Here is a 13,164-nt window from a genome sequence, read left to right as displayed (position 1 = left end):
CAATATATACATACCCACCAGGACCTGCCTTACCCACTTCCCCACTTCAACGCACATAACCTGCCGTACTACGGCCGCAGCCGCAGCCGGTGTCCGCGCTTTCCGATGATAGCCGATTAGCCGGGTTCATCGTGCACACTGCTGACTTGGGCAATCCAACGGGTGGTGGAAGAGGTTTGTATTGTTGTTTGTATTTGATGGGGTTTTGAGGCTCAAAGGTTACTACGAAGCAGGTTTCGTGGTAGAGCACTGAAAACCGTAGATACTATACTTATCAACCCAACCCAATCCCGCAAAAGAACCCGCAGCAACGAGATAATCCCCCCCTCTGTCAAATGTGGTAATGGCAGCGTTCCGTTTCACCAACGTATATTTGTAGTAGTTACAGCGACAGCCCCAGCAACAAACCACCAGCACCAGTGACACTACAATGCACTCTATTTTTATCCCCGCAGCTTGCCTCTTACATCTTCCCCTCCTACTAGTAAGGGTCCTCATACATACATACAGATACTAACACATACCTACATATACCGCACATTATATCTCCATACCCTGCCAATACCTCGGGGGGAATTATGCCCATAGCACTTACTTATAGAATTAAGAATGGGTAGGTCGATCAAGAAACACGACTAGCAAAGTGGATGTGGATATGTGATGTTTGGACTGATATCTGGGTCCAAACGGCGGCGCGGTCCGGTATGTCATTGTTATGTGATATGAGGCGATGTATAGGTAAGGGGGTGTGACATGCTGAGTAGGTATAGTATAGTTTTACTATTGTGATTGACGATGGATTTAGTATAGTAGCGGTGTAGTTATCGGTGGTATACACATCATCGTCAGAAACCCACTCCCCACGGCGACATGGCGCAATTGCTGTGTCGATTGAGTTTGTGAGGCTTCTCCGCCGCTCGCTATCCATGACATGAACCCCTACGTTCCGCGATACCCTTTATTTCCGTTACAGCAGCGTCCGTCACTCGTCTTACCTCAAATATAAAACCTTACTTTGCTTTTTGCTAGCCCTCTCGATCCAGACGCGCGGAAAAGCTTCAGCCTATTACCTCGTATCGAGAAAACTACTACCACGACCGACCGACAGCACACACTACACTACACTACACTACACTACACAACGCATATATGCATGCACACAAGACGCACGTGTACGTAGCCCCAAAACTAACCCTCCGCCAACACACGGAACTCGTACGTAGCACAAACCCTAAATCACCGGTAGTCTACGCGTATAGCCGGAGACGAGAGGGGAGAGAGGGGAGGTTCGTTAAACACCAAGGGGACAAAACTCCGGTACGCTAAAGCAAAAGGGCAAGCAAAACATACGTAACAGGCAACCTGCGTCAAAACGGGTCCGCTCTTTGCCCCCCCTTTTGAGTGAGCGGCAAGTAATCCCATTGAGGCAAATGCACTTTCCCCCCCCCCCCCCCCCCCACCGTATACCGGATACCGGCTCTATCCATGTAAAGAAAAACCATAATCATCCGTAGCGTGCGTGCGTGACGGCGGCGTTGGCAACTGGATCGAGTGTCTTGTCGTAGTGCCGGCCAAGGGTAACGTTACTTAGCTACAGTAACAATAAACCTGGGTACTGTAAGCGCTGGCGTTTTTGGGCACATTGGCGTCTTGGAGTGGCCGCGGCGGGACGAGAAAATAAGGTTGTTACCAAGACACAGAGTGTCGCTGCGCTGGGTTTGGTGAGATCAGGATGGGTGGTGGAGGTAAGGTTGCCGAACCCAATGTGTTGGCTCAGACAACACACATGCCACACTTGGGTGTGTGTGTGCTGAGGTGGCCTGTTCGCCTTTCCTCATCTGATGACTTGTTCTCACTCAGTCGTGTGCTGTCCTGGTCTGTTCTGTCGGTCCCTCACCCCTCATCACGCACGGTACATAAGCAAAAGTCAATCTCTCGGTAAGTAGTTTGGTACGCCATCGTCTCAGCTTACGTGTGGGCAGCTCTTCGGTGAAGCTTCGGTACTTTTTCGCCGAAGAGGGCACGTATTCTTGATGGATGGGGTGGGGTGTGTGCGTTGAGTGTTTGCTTTTTCTTTCTTTTTTGCGGGGTGGGTGTGTGTGCTGCATGTCATGTACGGTGTGTGATTGAGCGGCGTGACTGCGGACAAAATATTGAGGCTTACCTTTGCTGTGTTCTTTTTTTACACCTGAGAGCTTTTGTCCTCGATTCGAAGCATTACTTGCCGTGGTTTGATTTGCCTAGTATATCCTTTCTGACCCGACTTATTTTCCCACTCGGCGCGAATTGTACCGCATTCAGTCGGATTGCGCGCCGGCAAACGTTCCTTCGGTTTTGAATAACCTGGTAGACCCGGAATACGAATTGGCCAGCTTCTAATCAAACGACGCAGGTCATCGGTATCCTCTCCTGTAAGCCATAAGCGTGTACTGTGGCTTGGACCAAAAGTGATCGCCCGGCATGCATTGCGGCACAATTTTTAGCTTCTGGCACGTGCTGATGCAGGCATAGGTAGAGTTGATCGGTAGTTATCAGTGTGGTCCATGTCGTCATGACTATGCTCTCCTTACTCCAGCAAGCTAATTTAGCGGGCTAACTCCCCTTGTTATCGGTGTGAAGCCCGGAAACTCCCAGGGCGCAGAGGCGTATGTGATCTGCCGGGGCTTTTCGTGGAGGGGTGTGATAGATGAGCTGGGGTGTATGTGTCTGTGTGGAAGGCTGGATCTTGAGAGGTCGAGGTCGATGCGTCTGATGCTCAGCTGTAGTTACACAACACACGGGTCTTTGGGACGATATGGCTTGGGGATTCCCGCAGCCCGCATGGTTCAACCCTGTGTTCCGGCCGTCTCAGGGTGGATGTAGTACCCGAAGTGCAAGGTACGGGTAATCACACATCCCGCACAACGGGAAGTAGAAGCAGATGGAAGTGTTGTGCTAGGATGTACTAACGAAATCTCGTTCATCTCACCCAAAACTTGTGTTTCACCGTCAGCAATATGAAGTTCGCCGTCGCAGACTCGTTTCCGACGCGGAAGGTTTGCAAGATGTTGGATTGCTCCCAAGCTCATGTTGTCATTGGCTGCATGCGCTAATGTGGCAGCTTGTCCTTTGGCTCATCAAAGAGACTGCGCCTAGCTTTTTAGTGTATCAATGTCGTAAAGTGCCGCTCCATAATATAGTACCGAGAAATTCGAAAGACAATGCGTGAAGGTGAAGACAAGACATTGTGTGACCCATAATATGACCGAAGTTCCTCCCTTTCGAACGCCCATGCTTAGAAGCCATTCTAGCCCTTTTGACTACAGCTGTAGGAAACTGTACAAGTACAAAAATGTGATATTACAAATTGTAGCCAGTGTTGAATATATGGTGGCCTTGTCACTCATGCCGACCCGAGTAGCCGCGTTACTGGTAATAATGTACGGTGGTTTGATGTCCATGCAGCTCCGACATGATACCAATAGAAGCCTGCAGTGACCTGTCAGGAGAATTTTTGATGCTTTGCTTTTCTGTTCCAAGCCATGGCTCACCGGCCGTAAGCCAAAGGCTGGAGCTGGGCGACTTCATGCGCCTGGAATACAACGACGGGACTTTGGAGCCGAGACATGCCCACCAAGTGCGTTTTTATCCGTTGCGACCATATGCCGACGATGGAGGTATTGGTAACGGTGATTGGTTGCAGGGCCGCTGCATACGGGGAGACGACTACTGTCCCGTAAGCTGACCAACAACGCCGAACAATAATTGGTCCTCGGCCTTATACAGCGCATCGTCGTTTCCAAACGCCGTTTCGAGACTGTTGCTGATTCTCCAGAAATTGCCATAAGTTCCATTTCTGGTGCCCTGCCTGTCTTGCGCGGCGATATCCGTGAGCTGCCTAATGCGATTCGACACCGCCTTCTGTTGCGACTTGGCCGAAGCCCAGAAACTTGCCAATTCGTCGATACACGTAAGAGTAGTGCTCAGAGTCTCTATCAGGCTCGGTAATGTTGAGACGGTGCCGGCAGAGGTGAGGACATCGATCGAGAGCATGAGCGCATAGCCGGGAAATGGTGTTGAGAACATGAACTCTGACGCGACGGTAGCTGGGAGGCGTTGTTGGCGGTTGACTGTAGCTAAAGAGAGCATGATCGACATGAAGCTGGACGCCATTCGTAAAGATTGCTCCAGGTTTCGGCGTATTTTGTCCGTCGGCAATGCATGTGCTCTGACATGCCGGTTAAGCCGAATTATCGCGGCGTGGTACAGAGCGTGTAATGACAAAAAGGTACCGGCGTAGCCTTCGAGGATACTGTTATCGAGATTTTGTGGGCTGTAGCGAAGGTTGTCCGGTAGTATAGAGTGCCATGCTTCCAGTTTCTCGTAGATCCTCGCGTAGAATGCATCGTAGTGTCGCTCGTATCCAACATCAGGCCGACGTACAGCTCGGCCAGTACAGGTCAATACCTCTCCCCACAATGCTGATATCAAACATAGATATGCCATGTGGCCCAAAGGAGGACTGTGAACGGGCCTTCCGCTCAGAAGTTCATCATCAAAGAAGGGTGCATCGCAGGGTGTCGAGGCCTCATACATGTTGTCCGGACACGGGAGACGGACAAATGCATCTTCCAAGTTAATCACAAAGAGGGTTCCTCCAAAGAAGCCGTTGTATCGCTGTTTTTGAACACAGTCAATGGATGCTGGGGCCCTGGTAATGTCGTAACTTACATCCATTAGTAGTCCAGACCAGAAAGTACGACGACAGCATTCCTCGTAGGTCCAACGGTCGAACCCATAGTCCAGGTCGGCATTGCTGTTAACCAACTCTCTGACACCCTCTTCCGTATTGAGTTTCAGGGCGCTGAGTGCTCGTAGGGCAGACCCACAATAGTCCCATGCTTCTTGCGATTTACCGCGGGCGAAGTAGTACAACGCAAGCATCAATCGAGTCTGGCACAACTGCAGACTGAATTTGCCAAAGCGCTTCTCTGCAGCATATGAGGCAACAGAAGCGAATCGTTTTCCCAGTGCTCTTTTATCTGGATCATTCGAGAACAATGAGCCCATTGCAAGGACGGAGTAGAGGATCATCAGATGGTCTTGGTGCTTGTCGCGGTTGGTCTCCACCCACGCCAGGAAAGGTCTGCGAGGAAACATGCCGTATGTTGCGCGGCCCGCATTAAGAAAATAGAGATTCAGTAGTTGTATGGTAAGCCTGGAATCGGTTTCGAAGGGATCCTGCTCCCACTGGAGGGCAAGCTGGTCAGAGTATGAGCCCCGCCCTGGATCATCCTGATCGTTGGCGGATCCACTCCAATCGGAATCGTATGATTGCACCGACATATCTCTTGCGTTTGTAAGCGTATTGGGACGGAATTTCTGATGTCGAAAGGGTGTACCAGCGTTCCAGGTATCGACTTTCTTTGATGAATTACGAAGCTCTCCTGGAGCTTTATTCTTATCCAAGCTTGCTGCTGGGCTAAGCAGTTCCGAAGAAGAAGTTTTAAATAGCTGACCGGAGTTTGATGGGGACGTCTCTCCGGACGCATTGTTTTGGTTGATTCCACTGGGGTTGGTCAGTATTTGTCATTCTGTAAATACACTTATAGGGGGCAAGTGTCTTAAGTTCATGCACTCCTTAATCTGGAATGAGAAAAAGAACGCAATTGGAGTACAACGAGGTTGACTTACCCTCTGCACACCCTCTGTGACTTTGCGCATTGGTGGCATTTGGGAAACCCAGGCTCACACTTGATTTTCTTCTCTCGACAAGTCAAACAAGCTTGCGCAAGACGCTTACGAGGTTTGCCGGCCTTTGTAATGCCCCACGAAGGATTAACCGCCTCCCCATCTATTATGGCTCGACAGTAGGTGCCATCCTCATAGACGTAACAAAGACCCTCTCCTGGTATGTCGCGTTGGCCAACACACCGCGACGATCGTATTGGCGCGCGAGAAGGACCATCCAAGCGTCTCATCCGAACAGGTCTACTTGGATCAAATCCTAGTTCTGGTTGACTCGAATAAGAGGTGAGTGTTCCCGCTGTTTCGGACGTCGATGAAGGATGCCGATGTCCATCACCTGTCGTGTCATGCTGAGATGGATGCGCGAAACTTGGCCGCCGCTGGAGCTCTATTCGGCCGACGCCAAACCCGGAGCCTGGTTTTGATGTAGTGGACGGGGTGGCGTTTGTGGAGAGGGCCTGTCGGTGGTGGTACGGTGTTTGAGAAGCGATGGCATTGTGCTCAGGATAGCCTTGGACGTAACCATCATATTCATGCCGCCTCTTTAATGTCGGACTAGACGACTCGTAGCGCCCGCAATGGCCGTAAGGCAGCTGAGTAGCCCCTGGTCTCAAGGGCGGCTCTGTCGACTTTTTGTCGAGCAATTCTGGCTCCAGGAGTGTACGCAGGCTCGGTAATTGCTGTGCGTTATTTTGACTACCGGTTGAATCCCGGGGACGAGCGTGTAGGCTGGGAGCAACAATTTCTGGTCGGGAGGCTGATGCATGATGCACCGGATAAGGGCTGTAGGAAGGTGGAGGGCCGGAGTGTGATGGGACGCTGGACGGGCGACTCATGTTGAGGAGCATAGCAGGTACGGTAGGCTTTGACGTTTGGCGTTTGAAGTGGGATGACTTCCACAGTATACCCCGTTGACCGACCACATGAACGGTTATGGAACAGCAGGAGCTATAAAGAGCCTAGAAACTGAAAAGATTTAGGCACCGCTTCAAAGTCAAGTCTGATGCAGACACAGCATCAGCTAGCAGTCAAATTTGTTGGGTACGTGAAGGTACGTGATGAAGTTGGGAAGGTGGCCAGCGAAGTGAAGCGCAATTGCGTGCGTCTAGGCTGCACTTGGAATACCCGCTGCAAGCTATTGCAGTATAGAGAATAGGGCAAAGAATTACCAGTCCGTGCAGAGTTGACGTCTGACGACTGAGCACCGCTCTTCCGGCTCGTTATGAACCGCAACCGAAGCACAAAGCAACAGTGCATGTGAGAGGGTATGTAGGGGCGACGCGGGACGAACTTACAGATGCAGGGGTTAACATATGCGGCGCGGACACAGCTTCTGGGCGCAATTGACACTGAGCACGCCACGAGCACTGCGTCGACTGCTCGCTCGTAAGACGAAGGATAAAAGCAATAAATACGATTATACCGGGTAGCAGAGGTGGAGGTGTGCGGACGACAGCGGGACCCCGTACTCGGCCAGTCGCCAGCTTACCAGGACGCCCTGGTAAAGAACAGGCTTTCCAGGTAGGCCAGCGAGCGATTATCCTAGTGGCGTACAGTGACGGACCGCCAGGGACATGGTCGTGGAGCCTTTACTGTTTGAGACCCGATGCTGGAACCGACTAGGGTGATTCGCAAGCCAGCCGGAATATTGGCTGCAGATATCGAGACGACACCTTCTGCGGGCTGGATAGCGTGGTGCGTGAGACGCAGACTGATGCACGTTACTGCAGTCGTAGATGGCGCGTGGGCAAGGTGAGCCCTTGGATCGTACCAACACGCAGCGGACCAGTCACAGCAAGTCCGCTAATGACCTGTGCAGATCATGCAGCGTGGGAACGGAATGCAACGAACATGTCCTTGCTATTTTGCCGCGAAACTCTGGGACCTGGCGTTAGGTTCTCGAGCGCGTCGGGCCAATGAGCTTCACTTAGATTGAGGCCACGGACTGGATGCAGCTAGGGAGGGCAGCCACCGGTGACCAGCCCAGCGACGATGCTCCTCTGCTGCCGGAGGCGGAGGGCAAAAGGCAGAGGGCAGAAAGTAAGCCGCCGCGTCCACGTCGAAGAGTCGTGGCCCGGCGCCCAATCTTGCATCGTCAACTGGCTACAGCCAGCTTCTGGCACCCTGACGGCGATTTGACGACGCTGATGCCAGATAGTGGGCCAGGGCAATGCCGTTGTCATCAGCCAAAGAGACTTTGGCTACCACCGAGCTTGCTAAAGCGGCGCCGGAATCCGATCGGAACGAGCTCAGAACAGCCGTTGAGCGGGCGATTTGAGCCCATCTCGATCCTCTGACGTCCCGGATCCCCTAACGCCTCTAGCCTTTGCTTGCATGAAGCCATATTGGCCCGCGCCGAACGGCTCCAGGCCTAGTCGTCGGTGTCGGCGGCGTCCAGTCTGCAGCACACGACTTGATTTGGGCCTGTGTGTGTGAGAGACAAGAGAAGAGAGAAGGTATATGAGTGGCCTGCCAGCATACAGTACATACACACCAAGGGCCTTGTCCGGATGCTGTCGTGGCTTGACATGACATAACATGGCCGTCACAGACTCGGGGTCCGTAAATGAGCATGCGTATGCGATGTGCTCGTAGTGCAGCAGTTGCGGCTACTGTAATGTCGATCTGACCTCGGCTGTTGTCTCCCGCCGCCGCCTACCATGACGCCGAAAATACTTTGCATCGTGTCCTGAGACAAAAGGACCGAGTGATGAAGCGAGCGGCCGGGCACGGGCAAGGCCCAGCAGCGCGCAGGCACAAGCGGATCGCCGTTGAGCTGGACCGAAGCGAGGCGGCTTGCGAGTCAGTGACAATGTCGGGGTACCAGTGCGCCAGTGCCAGTGCCTCCGGGAGTGAGGGCCAGGTCACATGCTCACCCTCACTGCCAGGCTCATGCTCACCCTCACCTGGCTCCCTCCTCAGCACGCTAACCCGCTAGCCTGCTTACTTTGTTAGCGTCCACGCCAAGCCCCGCTCCTGCTATTTCCTGCACGTGTGCGACCGAGACGGCAATCAACACAACCACACAACCACACGCCTGTCACCCTCGACATTGACCTCGTTGCTTGCCCGCGACCTCGTGCTGACAGCACCCATCTAACACAGTGACATTTCTAACATCATCAAGCAATAGGATTATGGCGTCTCCGCACGGCGCAACTGACGCCGCCGCGTCCCCTAGTGAGGGGGCGCGTCCTCGTACGCCAGAAATGGCCGACGTCAAGACCGTCAACCGGGAGGGCAGCTACTCCTCGACTGCCGATGCTCCACTTCCGTATGAAGAGGCGCCTCCACTGCCTGATGAGCCCGTCCCGGACGCCCACGACGACGGTTGGACCCACCGGTTAGACCCCACCAGTGGCTGCTATTACTACGTCAACTCCAGGACAGGTGTCAGCCAGTGGGAGAACCCGCGTGTCCCGGAAGCTACCGTCTACCCCCATGCAGCCGCCTACACCAACTACCAAGGCTCAAACTATAGCTCGTATGACAGGTTTGCTAACTATCATCTTCTTTTGTTGCTTCTCCCATCCTAATATGTCAATCACACAGAACTTCCCAGGGCAGCGCCGCTCCAGGAATGGCGTCAAGCTCTGGCGGGCTAGGTACCGGCTCTCCTGCTGCCCCTGTCTGTGGTGGCTATAACCCTCGCATCCATGGCAGCTACGACCCCAACGCAGACTACGCCATCAGAGCCGCCAAAGAGGAAGAGGAAGCCGAGGTTGCTGCCAACCCAGCTCTTGCCGTTGCTAGTGCCAGTGCCAGCGCCAGTGCCAGTGCCAGTGCCAATACCAGCGACTACGCCACTACAGCCGCCTTCAACCGTTTCAATGGCAAGCTCCAACAACCAGGCCAAGGTCCGGAGATGCACAACGACGAGAACAAGTCGCGCCGCCAGCTGGCTGCCTACTACAACATCGATGCCGCTGACAAAGAGCACGATGGCCGTAGTCTCAAGGCCGAGCGTCGTGCTAAGCCCCCCAACAAGGCCCAAGTGAAGCAGTACCAGAAACAGCGCAAAGAGAAGAAGGAGGCCAAGCGCAAGGCGTGGCTGCTCAACTGAAGACATCGGCGGTAATTAAAGTGAAAACAGCAAAATCCATCCTCACTTGACTAATGCACACTAGGCATCATCAGCACCCTTGAGGTAGTGAATGTCTGCCTATCCCTCTCAGGTAGCGTATGACTTTTGTCTTGACGGCTGGTTCATGGAAGCGATTTGATGGTCTTGAGGATTTTCTGCTGAGCACTGGTTTGACATACATGTTCATCCAGGCACATACATCCTCTTTTGATATACGGAGTGGACGATCAGCAACGAAAGCTGGCCCACTTGGGAGCTACTTGTCTGGATATCTATGGTCTACTGACAGGAGCAAGCCCGCATAGCTTGGGTATTTCCCACTGGAATCCCGGTCGCAGTCTTGTACTTGGTAGTCCATAATCTGTAGATAGAATGACACTCTGAACAAATCCAGCCGATTCCGCTTGACGTGTCCTTCCGTTTCTGCCAATTCTGAAGACCCAGTCTCGAGGTCTATTCAGATAGTGTTTTACATTTACATGTCCCACGTAGCCTTGCTCTTGAGGTGAAGCCTGCTTTGATAGGAGCAGCTATAGCTCCTTGCAGGCATGTGGCCTGTCAGCATTATATGCATGGCACACCAACAAATCCGAATCCGAATCCTCCCGCCATGGTCCGCAACGCCGCCCTAAGTGCTGAGATGTTCCATCTTCTTCTGGACATTCTCCACGGATGCACTTCCTTCTGCCGATGCAGTCTTGTCCTCGGCGCTGTTCATGTCCGTGTCCGCCATGTCCTCTTCCGTCTTCTCTCCGGCTTCTGCTTCGCCACTCTGTCCAATACCCTTTTCCAATTCTTCCACCGCTCCAAGTAGCCAATCCACTACTTCGTTCTTGTCGTTGATCTCCGCTTCGTAGACGGCGTCATGACCCGCTCGGTTAATAATGGTGACATCAGCACCAGACTGGACAAGCATCTTTACACTTTCCAGATGACCATTCAGCGCTGCCCAGTGGAGGGGGGTATTGCCTGCTTCGTTGGCTGCATTGAGGAACTCGGGGGCGGGTTTGTCGGCGCTCGTTGAAAAGATCAACTTGATAATGTCTATGACAAACGTCAGATGACTTCCATGCAGTATCCATAATCTAGAAACATACCGGTGTGGCCGTTGGCAGCGGCATAGTGCAATGCGCTATTCTTCGAATATGGGTCGATGGCCGCAGCCAACAGGTCTGCCTTGGATCGCTTCGTCTGTACGGACACTTCGGAGACGTACGATTCGAATTCCCCCGCTTCATTTGCTCGCGCCAGGTACAGGATCTCGTCTATGGTATCTTCGTCTAGTCCTGCCATCTTTGCTGTCTGCTTTGCCCTTCAGAATCTCTTTCCGAGTAAATATTTTTCTGACAAGTCCGGCTCAGTAGGGCAAGTGGGGGCGGGGCACGTCTCACTAGCCCGTTACATCGTAGCTTACACTCGAAATCCCCGGCTTCCGTTCAACCCGCCATCCATCGCCGATACTGCACCTGTCCATCGTCACTCTATGCAGTGCGTGTGCATATCGCCTATGCAATCTCCTCGATCAAGGTCTTTTACCTTCTTTTCCTTTCTCTCATCAGCGCAAACTTAATCCGATACCACACCCCGACCGTAGATCCTGCAGCGTTAATGAGCAGTATAGCAATCAATCTATGGAAGCGCTAGAAGGCCAAGGCCAGCAGCACTGTGCAAGCTATGACGTGCAGGATCAAGCTTCAGCCCTCTTGTGATCGGCACCCGTATTACATACGCACCTTCTGCCAGCTATCAATTCTCTTCCCGCTCTTCACTCTCGCTTGGCCCTGTTCTCTCAGGGCTACGAGACAACTAATGCCTGCCTGGGACCAATCCAATCTATCCAAGTACCCACATCCTTGACTCAGATCCTCAGCCAAACGCATACACGCAAAGTTTGGTAGGTACCTTGCTTTTTGCACAATGGCGAGTTCCTGTGACGGCAAAATTATCCGGTTGTTATTTTCTCCCAGAGTTTGAGATTGGGCCAAATTGAGCCTACCTTGGATGTCTGCTTTGTTGAGAGGCAAGGCTAATACGAGCAAATATGCACGCAATGTCAACCTTCCGCTTTCGATCCGAGTACAGGGCTGTTCGTCCGTATAGAGGTTAAGATGAAAGTACCTACCCGGGCGGATCTGCGTCATGCATACATTTACCGTCGGCTCAACCTGCTGTTCGCTTCTTCATTCAGGACAGATCGTCTGACTGCTTAGGACTTCGCGTCAAGCTTCACTATTACCATGCCCCCTGTCAGAAAATAGAGTGGATACACGAAGTTTATCCCATGAACCTGGTCTTCCCGTACAGATCCAAGATCTGAACGGGCTTAGGCAGACAAGTATCTCGGGGCGAACACCATGACCGGTACCTTTGCCGCATTCTCCTCCCGGGTCGCAACACCTACCAATTGGCCTTGTCTGAATCGGACCGAATGCGAAAGTCTGATTACATAACTGCCTAGCGCCGACACATCATACTGCCTCGCTGCTACAGAGCAATGCGTCGGTATCGGCTGGGTATATGTACCGTAAACATACAACAAACTCCGATCGACACGTACCTTAATATCGGCTCATATGAAACCGGTATATTGTCCGTTCGGATCACAGCCGAGCCTAGCATTAGATACCGACAACAACGCGGACCAGTGTCAACGGTAGCCCGTCTGCAGGTACGCTCTGTTCTTAAGGCCTTCTACTTCACCTCGGCTCGTCGTCTGAGGACTGTCACTTCTATTGCTTACCAGAAGAAGAAGAAGACATCCGAGCGCTTCCAGCTCAGCGTACAAACGTTGCCGCATGCACCGACGGAAAAAATGTCACATAGCCTGTCCGTGTCCGGCGGTTACACGTTGACCAAACGGAAGCTGCTTATATGCTTCTAGAAATAGCCGCGTTCGCATTGATTACCACATGCGGAGGCTCTCTCAGTCGCACACACTTGATGAAATGTTGGAACTGTGATTGATGTATTAACTTCAATTGCCGTGTCAATCACGCATGGGCCTGCCGCGTCGAATCTGTAGCGACATGACTGACAGCCAGGCTCGTACGACAACAATCCAAGGTACATTTGGATGTACCGCACGTGGCAGCAACCGACCGAGCCGAACTCAACAAGCTGCAACGGCACAATCAATACTTTCACGCCGCTCGCACGCCGCTTTAACGCATGTCACTCCTTTGGCGTTCCACAGACGTTCTGAAACCTATCTTTGCTTTTTAGCCTTCCGCGCCACACACTAAAATACCCCGCAGGCAGCCGGATGCCGTGGCGACTATCTGTCCAAGGGAAGATGAAGGGCAACCAACGGCACTCCAAGCCACCATTACGACGATTTATACTGCGTCTGGTTT

At 52.6% G+C, this 13,164-nt stretch overlaps 3 protein-coding genes across 3 annotated transcripts; 1 reads left to right on the top strand and 2 right to left on the bottom strand.

Moving 5' to 3' along the window:
- Nucleotides 1-3,705: 3,705 nt before the first annotated feature.
- PtrM4_132640 (Fungal-trans multi-domain protein) lies at nt 3,706-6,563 on the bottom strand (the record flags this gene model as incomplete). The annotated part of the gene is made up of 3 exons (XM_001941264.1): nt 3,706-4,656; nt 4,711-5,548; nt 5,674-6,563. 3 exons carry the CDS (start codon nt 6,561-6,563, stop codon nt 3,706-3,708), a joined length of 2,679 nt encoding a protein of 892 aa, XP_001941299.1.
- Nucleotides 6,564-8,936: 2,373 nt separating this feature from the next.
- On the top strand, nt 8,937-9,790 carry PtrM4_132630 (WW domain containing protein; the record flags this gene model as incomplete). The annotated part of the gene is made up of 3 exons (XM_066109088.1): nt 8,937-9,211; nt 9,280-9,472; nt 9,566-9,790. The coding sequence occupies 3 exons, from the start codon at nt 8,937-8,939 to the stop codon at nt 9,788-9,790; spliced, it is 693 nt and encodes a 230-aa protein (XP_065961080.1).
- Nucleotides 9,791-10,439: 649 nt separating this feature from the next.
- On the bottom strand, nt 10,440-11,104 carry PtrM4_132620 (Arp, Ankyrin repeat protein; the record flags this gene model as incomplete). The annotated part of the gene is made up of 2 exons (XM_001941262.1): nt 10,440-10,855; nt 10,909-11,104. The coding sequence occupies 2 exons, from the start codon at nt 11,102-11,104 to the stop codon at nt 10,440-10,442; spliced, it is 612 nt and encodes a 203-aa protein (XP_001941297.1).
- Between the last annotated feature and the right edge of the window lie 2,060 nt (nt 11,105-13,164).

The sequence above is a fragment of the Pyrenophora tritici-repentis genome, chromosome 7 (assembly GCF_003171515.1).
Source record: "Pyrenophora tritici-repentis strain M4 chromosome 7, whole genome shotgun sequence".
In the NCBI taxonomy this organism is placed as follows: Eukaryota; Fungi; Ascomycota; class Dothideomycetes; order Pleosporales; family Pleosporaceae; genus Pyrenophora; species Pyrenophora tritici-repentis.
This window is presented reverse-complemented; position numbering and strand designations above follow the sequence as displayed.